Source organism: Mesoplodon mirus (assembly GCF_964341445.2).
Source record: "Mesoplodon mirus genome assembly, chromosome: 4".
In the NCBI taxonomy this organism is placed as follows: Eukaryota; Metazoa; Chordata; class Mammalia; order Artiodactyla; family Ziphiidae; genus Mesoplodon; species Mesoplodon mirus.
In genome coordinates this window covers 64,581,997-64,598,274 of record NC_138979.1, presented here as the reverse complement: position 1 = coordinate 64,598,274, position 16,278 = coordinate 64,581,997, and the positions used below count along the sequence as shown (strand labels likewise).

Below are 16,278 nucleotides of genomic sequence, written 5' to 3'. Positions count from 1 at the left end.
CCAGGGCCTTGAGGCCTGGGATGGGGCTCAGTCTGCCATGCTGAGGCAGTGGCCCTCCTGTCCCCAGGGCTGGGCACCAGGCCCTCCACATTAGGCTTTCCCAGACCTTCTGCAGCCAGCCCAAGAAGTTCAAGGTTTATCAGTTTACTAAAAATTACAGCCTTTTCCACATGGGCTTAAAAAATGGGGAAAATGGGTACAATTAAAAACAACATAGTTGTATAGGGAATGGCCACAGGGCCAGGGGCAGCCAGTCCCCTGCAACTTCCAGGAAGCCGCACAGGCCCAGATCCAGGGCAGCAGGAAGGGGTGGATGCAAGCGAGGAGACCCTCCTGCTAAGAGGCTGAGGTCTCCTCAGGCTCCAAGGATGGGGTATCAGCCTTGATCTTTGGGGGTCTGCGGCGGCCTGTGGGGAGGACAGGTGAGGTGGCAGCTCGGACCCCAGGCTGAGGACTCTGCCCCAACAGCCTCCCTACCACCTTTGTCAACGTGTTCCTCCCACCCACACTGCCGTCCCTTCCTCTCCTGGAGAGCCCGTTTTGGTGGTGCCCCTCCCCTCCCTAGAGGAAGATGCTGAGGAAGGCCCACCTGAGGTTGCTGGTTGCCTCCTCCTCTTCCCTTTCCCAGGGACACGGGGGGCTTCTGGGTCCCGTTGGAGGCCGGTCCCCTTGGGCTGCTGGGCCACAGTCTGCTCAGGAAGGCCCCTCCGTGCCTTTCGTGTCCTTGAAGGGGCCTTGTTTGGAGGTGGAGGGTTCTGGATGGAGAAGACACAGGTCCCTGAGGAGCTCAGCAGGTCACAGGTTGGTTAGGACCCGCCATTGCCCACCATTGTCAAGGGAAGGAGCTGCCCAAGAGCCTGGCCTGGGAGGTGCAGCCAGGACAGGAGAGGGTACAGGGAGGGGGTAGGAGCAGGGAGACATACCTCCACTTGGTCCTCAGGACCCCGCTGTGCTCCCTTGGATTTCTTCTTGCGGGACTTGCCCCCTGCAGGATACTGTTGCTGATGGGGTTGGAGGGTCTTGTGGCCGCGGCCCCCTTTCTCTAGACTCCCATGCTCCCACTCTGGAGTGCCTCCAAGGGTTGGAGTGGGGACTGGGATGGAGAAGGGTGCTGTAGCCCTTGCAGGCAACTAGTCCTTTTCCCTCTCATTACATTAGGCATAGCTTACCTTTGGGCACCAAGGGTCCAGGATCCCCCTAAAATGGAATCAGGAGAATTCAGGAGTCAATCTGGCAGGGGTAGTTTTCCTTGGAGAGGCAGAACTCACCTGTCCTTCCAGATCAGTGAAGCCCCTCCCCTAGGAAGCCTCTCTGACTGTCCCCTCCCCGCCAGGTCAGAGCCAACAGCAAGGTAACCCTGCCCTGGGCTGCTCCACTAGCTGGGACCCTGGGACTCAGAGGAGGGGAGGGGCATAGCACAGGGAAAGCTTAGATCCTCAGGAACAGTGCAACCCCAGGTCTTTCCATCCCACCAGCTTCCTCAGGGCTCCATTTGCCTGTGTGAGCATTAGAGCCCAAACCTGGAACCAGATGGTGCGGCCATGCCGGTCCCGCAGGGAGCTCATGCCCAGCGTGCCATAACACCGCAGCCAGGCTCGGAAGGCAGCAAAGTCCTCCTCCGTGCTCTCCGGCCCATAGCCTTTGCCCCCTGTGGGACAGAGGAGCCAGGCGGAGGTCAGAGGGCTGACTTAGGCGGGGAGGGAGGGGAGCGCAGTTAGACCTGGCTCAGACCTCAGCTTTACAAGCTGATGGACTGAGTCAGGGGGCCAAGGCTCTCCCTCCTCCAGCTGTGTGACCTCAGGCTGGTGTCTTCCCCTCTCTGGGCCATAGCTTTCCCATCCTGGAGTTGAGTTAAGAATCCTTGCCCTGCCTGCCTCATGGGGCAGCTCAGGGGACATAGACACCCGACACATAAAGATCAGTGAAGGAGGCTTAGTCCATTTAGGAACGACTAGGTCGACAAACTTCCATTCCCCAGGCAGGGAACCAGGCCCAGAGAGGGGCAGGAACTGTCCCAGGTTACACGATATGCCAAAGCAGACCTAGCTGGCCATCTTTGCCTCCCAGGCCTCACCGAGTTGGACCACTTCCTTGGGCACTGAGTGGCACAGCTCCAGCAGGTCTGGGTTCTGCAGCTTGGCCCTGATCTTCTGGCTCAGGGTCAGCTCCGGGCTCTGGAGAAGAGGCAGGGGTAGGACCTGGATGTCAGCATGAGGCAGGGCCACTCAGAAGGCAGCTGACCTCTCAGGGAACAGACCCCTTCTGAGCTTGGCAGGACTCTGACAGTTCATCTGCCCCCCATCACCTCCCCCATGCACACACATGGTAGAGATGGGGAAACAGGCTGGAAACTGAGAAGGGACCTGCTTGAGTTAAGCTGGAGACGCCTGACCCAGCCCAGACCCTTGTCAGCCTGCACTGATAGGTGCGTGCGTCCCCCCCTGCAGCCTCACCGGCCTGCGCTGCTGCAGTGCCTCCAGAACCGTGCGGGCCTTCTCGAAGGGGGGTATCTTCAGCCTGCAGTGAGGTGGAGAGAGGGCGCCATGCTAAGCAGTGGGGAATGTGGGCACACCCAGCCACCCCAGCCCTCATGCCCAGGGCCTGCCTGCTGACCGGTATAGGATCTCTGCCCGCAGATAGTTGCCAATGCCATTGAAGAACCTCTGGTCCAAGAGGGCCTCACAAATGGGCCGGTCAAAGGCCTTGTCTGCTAGGTTTCGTAACACATTCTCTCTGGAGGGACACAGTCTGGGCACGTGAGACCCATTCTGCCCACCCCACCCCTCCCTGCCTCCCGATGGGTTAGGGGAGAGGAGCTGGGGGAACCCGTTCCTGGGTGCAAGGGAAGGAAATGGGGAGTCCCAGTTCCCCTCTTCCCAGCCTCAGTGGTGTTTTGGCAGCGGGAACCTCAGTTTTCTGTTAAATGGGAACAACAGTGTGGGATTTTAATGCATTACAAAAGGTAAAAAAATACCAGTCAAAAGCAGCATGTTCAAGAAAACACATGAGTATGTGTTTATACACACCTAGGTATGTGGTGTGTATATCACCAAAGTGCCTCAGACTCGAGACATTTTCGAGAACAGGGTGATCACAGGACCTCAGGTGTGTCCGCAGTCTGGAACTCCCTGTGTAGGACTTCTGGTTGGTTAGATATGAAGATTTGATATTGGTGGGGTCAGGTCTTTTCAAGAAGCTGAAGATCTTCCAGGAAGCTGATACTGGCTCTGTTTATTTAGCAGGAGTGAGGGGGCAAGCCCTGGCTGGTGAGTGCCCCAGCAGCTCCCACCCCACCTCCAAGGGTCATGGGTCTCTCTTCACCACCATGAAGGGTACGTGTATCTTGTTTCTTTGTGGAAAAGGATCATGGCAAGACTGACTCAGTGATGGGCATGAGAAGCAAATGAAATAGGGGGCCAGAAGACAGAGTTTTTGGGGTAAAGGTAAGAGTGGGAGGTTGGCCTGGGTGTTCAGATCCCTGAGGGGGGCAGATCCCCACAGGCTCCACAGCTGGAGGACAAAACAAGCCGAAATGCTCATCTTGTGAGAGAAGCTTCAGCTGGCAAAGAGTTAACTTGTGGCATGACTCCCTAGCAAAGGTGAAGTGGAAGAAATCCAAGACAACACAGACACTTCCCTAGGGGTGCACTTGGGGTCATACCTGGGAAGGCCAGGAGTCTGCTGCCTTCTGTGGCACCAGAGACGCCCTGACCCACCCCAAGGGGCAGCCGAAGGCGTGCCTTCCCCAAGAAAGGATTTGCCAAGTCCACTCCAGGCCTTTGTGTTTGTGATTCTTGTCAGATCGCTTTTACTTGAGAGCTATGCACAGCTGGCTCCTCATCAGGCAGGCCTCAGCTGGCACGTCACCTGGGGTGGCCTTTCCTAATGCACCCTCCTCCTCCCCCCACCTCCACAGCTCAAAGTCATTTTCTACCTCTTGGATTTTTCTTCAGGCATGTGTCTATTTGAATTAATCTAGTCCCCTTTTTCCCCCTGCCCTACCTGAACTAGCTCTGTGGGAGCAGGGACCACATCCCTCTTGATCACTGCTGAACCCCCAACACTTAGAGCTGGCCTGGCATGAAGCAGAGACTCATACATGTTTTATCTTTAGAGGAAGGGAAGTGGCTGACACTGGCCATCTTATGTGTGCCATCTTATGTGACCTGGTGGGGCCATTACCCCTCCCTCAGGCAGAAGACAGGCACACAGACCACGGGACACAGACCAGTGGGTAGGCAGAATGTGGGAGACCACAGTCTGATTCAGAAACCACATTAGGCAGTCCTCTCCCCACTCCCTTGAAGCAATTCCTTCCTGCTCAGCCTCCTTTCTTAGGTTGTTAAAGCCTCTCCACCTTTCTTCTTAGCCTCTTGAGGGTGCCAAAAGACAGAGTGGGATGCTGACCTGAGACCCAGCTCTCACACTAACTGGCCATGTCCTCATCCACCTCTTGCTCCCCCCCTTCTCCCAGGTCAGTTTTGGGTTTCCACATCCATTAGCTCAGGGAACTGCCCCCAGGAAAGCACACTGTCTTGGTCTACAGGTGAAGGGACTGAAGCTCAAAGGGGGCTGGAACTCGCTCCTTCTTGACCACCGAGGCACTAACGGCCAGGCCTGGAGCCCAGGACTGTATTCATCACACCTGGTGCTGGCCCTACCTGAACTGCTCGTACTCCAGCAAGACACATGGCCCGCGGCCTGGCTGCCACTTGCCCCCGAGGTCCCAATGGCCAAAGCGGCGGATGTCCACGAAGCAGAGGGCAAGTCGGGGGCCAGGGGGAGCCGTGTAAAAGCGCAGATGGGCATGGGGTGGCAGCGCATCGCTGGGCACCAGCTGGAAGGAGCCGGTCATGCCAAAGCGGAAGACAAGGGCCAGTGGCCCCCGTGGGGGCTGGGCCCCAGGCAGGGGGCTCAGTGTCAGGCGCAGCTCCTTGCCTCGGGCTAAAGCTGAGATGTGGTAGGCGCTGCTCTCAAAGGGCACCTCAGGGTTGCGGCTGACAGGTGACTTCTCCACACACCCGCCAAACACCAGCTCCCTGCATGCCTCGTTCACAAAGTGACTGGCCAGATGCAGCTCAGGGCCCTCAGGCATTCTGTGGGAGGGGTGGCCAGGCCCTGTGGGGGAGGATGACAGCAGGTTGGGCCAGGTGTGCATCCAGTGAGGTAGCAATTATCACTCCCAGTTTTCAGAGGGTCAGAGGGGGCCATGGTCAACTGATAATTGGCAGGAAATCAGCTGGCTTGGCCACAGCCCCTGCTCCACACCCCTCCCCCACCCTCCCCGAAAATGCTGAGAAAGCTCAGACTAGGGAAACATGACTCCCTTGCTCATTAACACTTTCCATGGGCTTCCATGAACCCTTCCTGATTTTAGAATAACATCCAGATCCTTCCCGGGCCCACACTGTCACCTCATTTCCTCCCACGCTCCCTCTGACTCACTTGCTTCAAGTACACTGCTCTTCTTTCCCCCATGCCTTCACCCCTGCTGTCCCCCTCAGTCTGGGAACATCCGAGAGAGGACCTCCCTGACCACCCTATCCAAGGCAGCATCGTACCCCCCGACCCCCTACACGTTTTCCTTTCTTCGTGGCACTCCCAGAACCTGAAATTATTTTATCATCTCTTCTCTGCCTCTACCTCCACTCCCACCCCAGAGTGGAAGCTCTGCTTGCTCATCACCCCACCGCTTGGAATCAGGCCCGCATCGGTTGTCACAATGACTGAGGGAATGAGCCTGGAAGAGAAGAGCTGGGAAAACGGTTGCTCAGAGGCTCAGCCGGCAGTGTGGAGGCCTGCCACCACCCACTGGTCAGGACCATAGCGAGGACAAGGAAGAGGGAATGCAGGTGTCTCCAGGTACATCAGCGCTGGAGTCAGGTACACACGACTTCGAGGGAGGAGATAGGGGAGTCAGAAGGGCTCCCCAAGCTCTAGCCCATGGTCCAGGGGGGAATTGGAAACGCCCCGGTCAGCGCCTCCGGCCGAGAGAGGCGTACTCCCCTTCCTCACCCTCGCTGGCGGAGAGAGGAGAGTTTGCCACTTTCCTTTTCTCCAGATCGAAGGCGAAGGTATGTGTTGGGCAGAGGGGGGCATTTAGCCAGAGCAGACTCCTTTGCCCTCCCCCCCGCCGCAACCTCGGCGCCGCCCCGGGCCTGGCACCCGAAAGGGTTCGTTTTGCTGGAAAAGGTGAACTTCCAGGTTCTTAATTTCGCGAGGGGCGGACGCTCTATGGCTCGCCTCCCACCCACCCCCATCCTCCACCCCCGCTGCCTGTCCTCGGTTAACCCCGGCTCCTTTCCTCCCCAAGGCCCCCAATCCCGTCCTCTCCTCAGCTCTGCTGCACACACACCCCGACCCCGGGCCCACTCGCAGGTTACCTGCGCCCATCGCCGCTCCCGCCAGCCTGCAGCCACTATGGGGTTAAGGCCGGGGGCGGAGCGGCGCCTGGGAGCATACTGGGAGCGGCGGTCGCTGCTCCAGAGCCTGATGGGAAGTGTAGTTCCTCAGGTAGGTGGCAAAGACTGTTCCGGGTGGGGTCCCCGAGCTGGGGGGCTTGGGGTGTGGGAAAGGCTTTGGGGCAGTCACCTGGCTGGGGGGTGGCGGAAGAACCTGGCTTCCCGCTGCCCGGCGCCGGCGGGATCCGGCGTCAGGTCTGAGATCCCGGGTTGCAGCTGTCTCTGTGGCTGCGAGAAGCCACCCGGCTAGTCCGGGACCGGGTCGGCACTCCCAGCAGGAAACAGAAGCACCGTCCCGAAGCAGAGGCGCCTGCAGCTGTGCGCAGAGCGCGAACAGGTGCGCGATAAATGCAGGCTCTGGGGACCCGGTGGTGGCTCTAAGTTTCAACGCTAGTCAGACATAACAAGTAAACATCATCACCACGGGTGATGAAGTGTAGCCAAGCAGCCAAAGGCAGGAGCCGAGAGCGGAACCTACTTCCGATGTGGAGGAGGGTCTCTCTGCGATGACATTTAGGCTGAAACCTCAGAAGGAGCCATCCGGAAAAGAGAGGGGACGAGTCGCTACGGCAGGCGGAAAGAACTGCCAATGCAAAGGCTTGGAGGCTGGAAAGCGAGCGATTGGCCCACTCAAAGAAGGTGGCTGGGGGGAGTGCTGAGAGGTGAGGACAGACACACAAGCAAGGTCTGGTCTGGTCTGGTCCGACCTCTGGAGGCCTCTGTAAGGAGCTGGCCTTTCATCCTAAGTGTAGCAGGCACTGGTGCCTGACCCACAGCCAGGATTCATACTACTTCTCCTTCCTCCCCCCTTAATCTATTTATTCATTTATTTTGACAGAAGTATTTTAAATGAGACAATGCCTTTATTGAGCTAGTAAAGTTAACAACTTTTTTTAAAAATATTTATTTATTTATTATTTATTTATTTTGGCTGCACCGGGTCCTAGTTGCAGCATGCTGGATTTAGTTCCCTGACCAGGGATCGACTCCAGCTTGGAGTCTTAGCCACTGCACCACCAGGGAAGTCCCAACAATAACTTCTTAATATTACCTAATACATAGCCCACATTCAGATTTCCCTAATTGTCCGCAAAATGTCTTTGATAGCTAGTTTGTTCAAGGCAGAGACCAAATAAGGATTCTGTGTCTCTTCAGTCACTTTAATCTAGATGGAACCACCCTCCCCACCTCTTACCCACCTCACCTCCTTTTTTTTTTTGGTCTTCATGATACTGACCTTTCTGAAGATTCCAAGCCAATTGTCCTTTGAGATGCCCCATCACATTCTGGATTTGTCTGATGTTTCCTTGGGTGTCGTTAACTTGTTCCTCTATCTCTAGTTTTCCCTGCACACCAGAAATTAGATCTAAAGCTTGGAAATACATATGTCTCCTGGATGCTGCTCTGTACTCCAAACTGCATCACATTAGGAGGCGCCCAACATCTGGTTGTCTCACTTTAGTGAGGCTGAAATTGATCATGGTGAGGCTGTGACAGCCAGACTTCTGTGTTGTAAAGATATGTTTCACACCTTGTGACCACTAAGTAATCTATGGGGTGATTTCTTTGTTTTGTTGGTCTATTTTTGTTTGTTTAAATTAAGTTAAAATGTACATACAGTAAAATTCATCCTTTTTAGAGCGTGAGATTTTTGTTTTGTTTGTTTCTGGTAGGTTTTTTTTTTTTTTTTTTTTTTTGGTGGCGCCTTACAGCAGGCAGGATCTTAGTTCCCCAGCCGGGATTAAACCCGTGCCCCCCTGCATTGGAAGCGTGGAGTCTTAACCACTGGACCGCCAGGGAAGTCCCTAGAGTGTGAGTTTTGACAAATTCATACACTCATAATCATCACCACAATCAAGAGATAATACATTTCTATCACCCCCCTAAAATTTGCCCATGCACCTTTTTAGTGAACACTTAACACCGTACTCACTGGCAACCACTGATCTGCTTTCTGCCCCTATAGTTTTTGCCAGTATCATACACAGGCATATCTCATTTATTGTGCTCCACTTTATTGCACTTAACAGATATTGCATTTTTTTTTTATAAATTGAAGGTTTATGGCAATCCTCCATTGTCAGATGATGGTTAGCATTTTTTAGCAATAAAGTATTTTTAAAATTTATTTTATTGAAGTACAGTTGATTTACAATGTTGTATTAGTTTCTGCTGTACAGCAAAGTGATTCAGTTATACATTTATATATATTCTTTTTCATATTCTTTTCCATTATGGTTTATTACAAGATATTGAATATAATTCCCTGTGCTATACAGTAGAACCTTGTTGTTTATCCATGCTATATATATTGGTTTGCATCTGCCAATCCCAAACTCCCAGTCCATCCCTCGCCCACACCCCCAGCAATAAAGTATTTTTTAATTAAGGTTTGTACATTGTTTTTTTAGACACAGTGCTATTGCACACTTAATAGACTACAGTATAGTGTAAACAAAATTTTTCTATGCACTGGGAAACCAAAAAGTTCATGTGACTCACCTTATTGCCATACTTGCTTTACTGCAGTGTTCTGGAACCAAACCTGCAGTTAACTCCGAGATATGCCTGTACATGGAATCTTCAGCACGTAGCCTTGTGCATCTGCTTTCTTTATCATAGCATAATGCATTTGAGAACCATCCACGTTGTTATGCTTATCAATCAGTTCATTCCTTTTTTTTTTTTTTTTTTTTTGCGGTACGCGGGCCTGTCACTGCTGTGGCCTCTCCCGTTGCGGAGCACAGGCTCCGGACGCGCAGGCCCAGCGGCCATGGCTCACGGGCCCAACCGCTCCGCGGCATGTGGGATCTTCCCGAACCGGGGCATGAACCTGTGTCCCCTGCATCGGCAGGCGGACTCTCAACCACTGCGCCACCAGGGAAGCCCCTAGTTCGTTCCTTTTTATTGCTGAGCAGTATTCCACTGTGTAGACGTACCAGCGTGTTTATCCACTTACCAGCTGAGGGACATTGGGTTGTTTACATGTGGTGATTCTTTAGCACCACGCAAATACCCAGTTTCACATCACATCAACCTTTCATCTAATGGCTTTATCATCACTGGTGATCCTTGCCTCAATCAAGTATTTAATTGGGGTTACAAAATGGTGATTTTCTGATTCTGTCATTCCTTCTACATTAGCTGGAATTCTTCTGTAAAGAGATTTACTTCATTGACTAAGGTTATTTGGGTATTCTGAAATACTAAAAAGACAGGATAAATTCTGAAACCCTTCTCTTTAATTATCAATTTTTAGACTAAGAATTTGGTGCAATAATATGCAATGGTGACAAATTAGAATTTATTTGGGGGGGGTTATCTTTTATGGACTCACAGATTTTTTTCCACATTTAATGTCTTTAAATTTGTTGCAATCTTTATCTTTTACCCCCACTTATTGAAAGAGTACTATATTAGTCTTCGGGGCTATACAAACAGGGATATACAATTCCCATCTTTAAAAAAGGCTGGTAAGGGCTTCCCTGGTGGCGCAGTGGTTGAGAGTCCGCCTGTCGATGCAGGGGATACGGGTTCGTGCCCCGGTCCGGGAAGATCCCACATGCCGCGGAGCGACTGGGCCCGTGAGTCATGGCCGCTGAGCCTGCGTGTCCGGAGCCTGTGCTCCGCAACGGGAGAGGTCACAACAGTGAGAGGCCCGCGTACTGCAAAAAAAAAAAAAAAAAAAAAAAAAAAGGCTGGTAAAAGGCGGGTAGTAAATACAAAATTAATGCAGTGCTACAATAGCAAGGAGAGGAGATTCTATGGGATTCTGTGACAACACAGAAGAGGGAATGCTACCTAGGAAACCAAGTTCATATTATACATTTGATGAAACTTGGAAATTTCTTTGTGACTTTTTTGTCTGCCACTTTATTTGTGCTTTGTTTATTCCCTGTTTTTCGTTTTGTCTTCTTTTTCTTGCCCTCCTGTGGGCTACTTGAACAGCTTTTAGAATTCCAGTTTGACTTACCTATATTGTTTTTGAGTGTGTTACATTGCATACCCTTTGAAGTGGTTGCTGTAGGTATTACACTATACACATGTATGTACTTGTCACAGTTCACTGGTGTTGACATTTTATCAATTTGAGTATAGAGAAACCTTACTTCCCTTTACCCTCCCTTGTTTATAATAACCTTAAATATCTATACTACATACATTGAGAACCACATCTAACAGTATTTTGTTTTGCTTCAACTGTCGAACATATTTCAAAATACTCAAGAGAAGGAAAGTCTACTGCATCCACGTTTTTAGTCTTTCCATTGTTCTTCCTTCCTGATGTTTCAAGATTTCTTCTTCTATCATTTCCTTTCTGTTTGGAGATCCTCCTTTAGCCTTTTCTAAAAAAAATTTTTATTTTATATTGGAGTATAGTTGATTTACAATGTTGTGTTAGCTTCAGGTGTACAGCAAAGTGATTCAGTTATACGTATATATATATCTATTCTTTTTCAGATTCCTTTCCCATATAGGTTATTACAGAGTATTGAGTAGACTTCCCTGTGCTATACAGTAGGTCCTTGTTGATTATCTGTTTTATAAATAGTAGTGTGTATATGTTAATCCTGACCTCCCAGTTTATCCCTCCCCCCACCTTTCCCCTTTGGTAACCGTAAGTTTTTTTTCTACATCTGTGAGTCTCTTTCTGTTTTGTAAATAAGTTCATTTGTATCATATTTTAGATTCCACACATAAGTAATATCATATGACTCTTGTCTTTCTTTGTCTGACTTACTTCACTTAGTATGATAATCTCTAGGTCGATCCATGTTGCTACAAATGGCATTATTTCATTCTTTTTTTGTGGGTGAGTAATATTCCACTGTATATAGGTACCGCATCTTCTTTATCTGTTGATGGACATTTAGGTTGTTTACATGACCTGGCTATTGTAAATAGTGCCACAGTGAACACTGAGGTGCATGTATCTTTTTGAATCACGGTTTTCTCTGGATATGTGCCCAGGAATGGGATTGCTGGATTATATGATAGCTCTGTTTTTAATTTTTTAAGGAACCTCCATACTGTTCTCCATAGTGGCTATACCAATTTACATTCCCACCAACAATGTAAGAAGGTTTCCTTTTCTCCACACCCTCTCCAGCATTTTTTGTTTGTAGATTTTTGATGATGGCCATTCTAACTGGTGTGAAGTGATACCTCACTGTACTTTTGATTTGCATTTCTCTAATAATTAGCAACGTTGAGCATCGCTTTTCATGTGCTTTTTGGCCATCTGTATGTCTTCTTTGGAAAAATGTCTATTTAGATCTTCTGCCCATTTTTTCATCGGGTTGTTTGTTTTTTTTAACAATTTATTTTTTTATATATTTATTTATTTTATTATTTTATTTTTTTGGCTGCATTGGGTCTTCGTTGCTGTGCACTGGCTTTCTCTAGTTGCAGCGAGTGGGGGCTACTCTTCACTGCGGTGCGCCGGCTCCTTGTTGCAGTGGCTTCTCTTGTTGTGGAGCACGGGCTCCAGGTGCGCAGGCTTCAGTAGTTGTGGCATGTGGGCTCAGTAGTTGTGGCTCACAGGCTCTAGAGCACAGGCTCAGTAGTTGTGGCACACGGGCCCAGTTGCTCCGTGGCATGTGGGATCTTCCCGGACCAGGGCTTGAACCCGTGTCCCCTGCATTGGCAGGCGGACTCCCAACCACTGTGCCAACAGGGAAGCCCTGTTTGTTTTCTTGATATTGAGCTGCATGAGTTGTTTGTATATTTTGGAGATTAATCCTTTGTCGGTCACATCGTTTGCAAATATTTTCTCCCGTGCTGTGGGTTGTCTTTTTGTTTTGTTTATGGTTTCCTTTTAGCCTTTTTATTTTTAGATTAGGTCTGCTGGTGACAAATTATATTAGTTATCCTTCATCTGTGAATGTCTTGATTTCCCCCTTTACTCTTTTTTAAAATGCCTTACAGTTTTGTCATTTTTCAAATTGAAGTATAGTTGATTTACAATACTATATTAGTTTCAGGTGTACAACATAGTGATCCAATATTTTTATAATTATACTCCATTTAAAGTTGTTATCAAACATTTGACTATATATCCTGTGCTGTACATATGTCCTTGAAGCTTATTTATTTTACACATAGTAGTTTGTACCTCTTAATCCTCTATTCCTATCTTGCCCCTCCCCCTTCTCTCTCCCCACTGGTAACCACTAGTTTGTTCTCTATATCTGTGAGTCTATTTGTTTTGTTATATTCATTCATTTCATTTATTAGATTTCACATATAAGTGATATCATACACTATTTGTCTTTCTCTAACTTATTTCACTAAGCATAATACCTTCTGGGTCCATCCATGTTTTTGTAAATAGCAAAATGTCATTATTTCTTGTGGCTGAGTGATACACACACACACACACACACACAATGAACACTGGGGTGCATGTATGTTTTTGAATTAGTGTCTTTGTTTTCTTCAGATAAATACCCAGAAGTAGGAATGCTGGATTACATTGTAGTTCTATTGCTAGCTTTTTGAGGAACCTCCATACTGCTTTCACAGTGGCTACACCAATTTACATTCAGACCAACAATGTACAAGGGTTCCCCTTTCTCCACATCCTCGCCAACATTTGTTATTTGTGGTCTTTTTGATGATAGTCATTCTGACAGGTGTGAGGTGATATCTCATTGTGGTTGTGATTTGCATTTCTCTAATAATTGGTGATGCTGGGCATCTTTTCATGTGCCTGTTGGCCATCTCTATGTCTTCTTTGGAAAAACGTCTTTTCAGGTCTTCTGCCCATTTTTTAATCGGGTTGCTTGTTTTTTTGATATTGAATTGTATGAGCTATTTATATATTTTGAATATTAACCCCTTATCGGTCATATCAGTTGCAAATATTTTCTCCCATTCTGTAGATTGTCTTTTTATTTTGTCAGTGGTTTCCTTTGCTGTGCCAAAGCTTTTAAGTTTAATTAGGTGCAATTTGCTTAATTTTGCTTTTGTTTCCTTTGCCTTAGGAGACAGATCCAAAAAAAATATTGCTACAATTTATGTCAGAGTGTTCTGCCTACATTTTCTTCGAGTTTTATGATATCCAGTCTTACATTTAGGTCTTTAATCCATTTTGAGTTTATTTTTGTATATGGTGTGAGAAAAATGTTCTAATTTCATTCTTTTACTCCCCCTTTACTCTTGAGGTGATTTTCGCTGAATATAAAATTCTGGGTTGACACTTCTTTTCCTTCAGGGCCTGAAACGTGTTGCACTTTTTGTTTCTGGCCTTTGTGGTTTCTGATGAGATATTCAGTCATTCGAATTGTTTCCCCCCTATATGTAAGGTGTCATCACTCTCTTGCTGCTTTCAATTCTTTTTCCTTTAGTTCTCAGAAGTTTGATTATGACGTATTTTTACATAAATTTCTTTGGGTTCAACCTGTGTGGAGTTCATTCAGTTTCTTGACTCTGTAGGTTTGCGTCTTTTGCCATATTTTGGAAAATTTTAGCCATTATTTCTTTGAATACTTTTTCTGTCCTACCTTCTTTCTCCTCACCTTCTGGGACTCTGACAACACAAATACTAGATCTTTTGTTATAGTCCTACAGGTCCCTGAAACTCTGTTTTATTGTTTTTTTGTTGTTGTTGTTGTTTGTTTTCCAAACTATTTTCTCTCTGTTGTTCAGGCTGGGTAATTTCTATTGATTTATCTTCAAAACCACTGATTCTTTCTTCTGTTGTTAAGTCTACCCATTGAGATTTTTACTTGGGTTATTGTAGTTTTCAGTTCTAAAATTTTTTTCTGGTTCTTTATATCTTCTATTTCTCTGCTGAGACTTGAGGCATTTTTATGATAGCTGTTTTAAAATCCTTAGCATAGAGTTCTAACAGCTGAGTCATTTTGGTGTTGGCATTTGTTGTCTTTTTTCATTCAAGTTGAGATTTTCTTGGTTCTTGGTACGATTTTTTAAATTGAATCCTAGACACTTTGGGTATTATGAGACTGCATCTTATTGAAATCTTCTCTTTTAGCAGGCCTCCTGTGACACAGTACCAGTGGGGAAAGGGGTATGCCACCTCCTTATTGCTGGATGGGGTGGGAGTCTAGGCTTCCACTCAGCCTTTGCAGTCAGGGGTCAAAGAGGGGCTGCACTTCTGCAGGGTGTGGCTGGAGTACAGCCGTTACTGTCCGTAACTTTTTCTGTCCTTCTGGACTGTCCTTTTCCCGGTCCTTTGCCTAGAGACAGTAGGCTTTTGTTGGGCCTTCCTTTGTCTGTGTGTTGTTTCTAGGTGGATGGCTTCTCCAGCTCCCAGCTTGGGACACATGAAGCAAAAAGAAAATCTAAGGAATTCTCTGCTGTGTTGTTCTTCAGGTCTTGAGGTCTAGCCAGTCTGCCTTCTTCTCGTCACCTTTCATAGTCTTGTTTGTTTTATATATAACGTCTAAGGTTTTTAGCTGAACTTAGTGGAAGGAATAGAGAAAAGCCCATCTGCTCCATTTCTGCAGAAGCAGAAGCCAGGAGGGGAGTGAGTCCTTATAGCTTTTATGCTTAAATTGTCCCATCTTTAGCCAGTGGGATGAGATGGCTCCTGTTGACATTACTTATTATTCTTTGATAGCTTCCTTGGACCCCGAGATGCTCTAGGCTTACCTTGTATTCTCCCTGCCCCACACCTGGAATCAGTCTGTTCTACAAGGGACCCTAGTTGGCCTAAGCCAGTCCTGGGAGGCCATTTGTCTTAGTCTGTTCAGGCTGCTATAACAAAACACCATGGACTGGGTGGCTTAAAAAACAGACATTTAGGGACTTCCCGGGTGGTGCAGTGGTTAAGAATCCGCCTGCCAATGCAGGGGACATGGGTTTGAGCCCTGGTCCAGGAAGATCCCACATGCCGCGGAGCAACAAAGCCCGTGTGCTATAACTACTGAGCCTGCGCTCTAGAGCTCGCGAGCCACAACTACTGAGCCTGCGTGCCCTGGAACCTGTGCTCCAAAACAAGAGAAGCCACTGTAATGAGAAACCTGTGCACCACAACAAAGAGTAGCCTCCGCTGGCTACAACTAGAGAAAGCCTGCACACAGCAACGAAGACCCAACACAGCCAATAAATAAATAAATAAATAAATTTATTTTTTAAAAAACACAGATATTTATTTCTCGTAGTTCCAGAGGCTGGGAAGTCCAAGTTCGAGTCAGAGTCAGTTCTTGGTGAGGGTTCTCTCCTGCCTTGTTAGACAGCTGTCTTCTCGCTGTGTTCTCATATGGCCTTTCCATGGTATAGAGAGTCTGTCTTCCTTTTCTTATAAGAGCGCTAATCATCACAAGGGTTCCATTCTCATGACTTCATCTGAACCTAATTATTCCCCAAAGCCCCACCTCCTAAAACCATCTCACTGGGAGTTGGGGCTTAGACATATGAATTTGGCAAGGGGTGGGGAATGGGTGCATCACAAACATTCAGCCCATTATCCCATTCCACTTGCCAGTGAGTGGTTCAGGCATGGGCCTTCTCTCTTCCTAAAGAAGATGACAGAGAGGCAAGGGCTCTCTCCTTTCTCTACCTGGGGTATCTGGTGTTGGGGCCAACCACTTGCTGCCAGCCTAAGGACAGGGCCAGCACAGAGAGGGCAGAGCCAAGAGCATCATAGGACTGGGAGCTAGAACCCTGATTTTCCTGTCTACAGACAAGCTGTTTCATTTTGGCTCTCGTTCTACCTCAACCCTGACCTGCCTCAATCAGCAGCTGAGAAAAGAAAAAGGAAAATGTGCAATAGGTCAGGGAGGTCAGTATGTCACTTGGTCTCTCTCATGAAAACCTCTGATCCGAACCCAAAAGAAATCCATGCACACAC

General features: G+C 48.2%; 1 protein-coding gene across 4 annotated transcripts; it reads right to left on the bottom strand.

The window, feature by feature from the left end:
- Positions 1–128: 128 nt before the first annotated feature.
- On the bottom strand, positions 129–6,721 carry NEIL1 (nei like DNA glycosylase 1). Of its 4 annotated transcripts, none has more exons than XM_082618085.1 (10): positions 6,592–6,721; positions 4,662–5,118; positions 2,614–2,733; positions 2,454–2,517; positions 2,075–2,174; positions 1,521–1,648; positions 1,170–1,197; positions 924–1,093; positions 590–755; positions 129–407 (listed from the first exon to the last, which is right to left on the bottom strand). In XM_082618085.1, the coding sequence occupies exons 2-10, from the start codon at positions 5,093–5,095 to the stop codon at positions 337–339; spliced, it is 1,281 nt and encodes a 426-aa protein (XP_082474211.1). In that variant the 5' UTR covers positions 5,096–5,118; positions 6,592–6,721; the 3' UTR covers positions 129–336. The 4 variants fall into 4 exon arrangements, with proteins under 4 accessions (XP_082474211.1, XP_082474210.1, XP_082474212.1 ...); XM_082618084.1 differs by lacking the exon at positions 6,592–6,721 and adding an exon at positions 6,384–6,418; XM_082618086.1 differs by lacking the exon at positions 6,592–6,721 and having other exon boundaries at positions 924–985; positions 4,662–5,228.
- Positions 6,722–16,278: the final 9,557 nt, after the last annotated feature.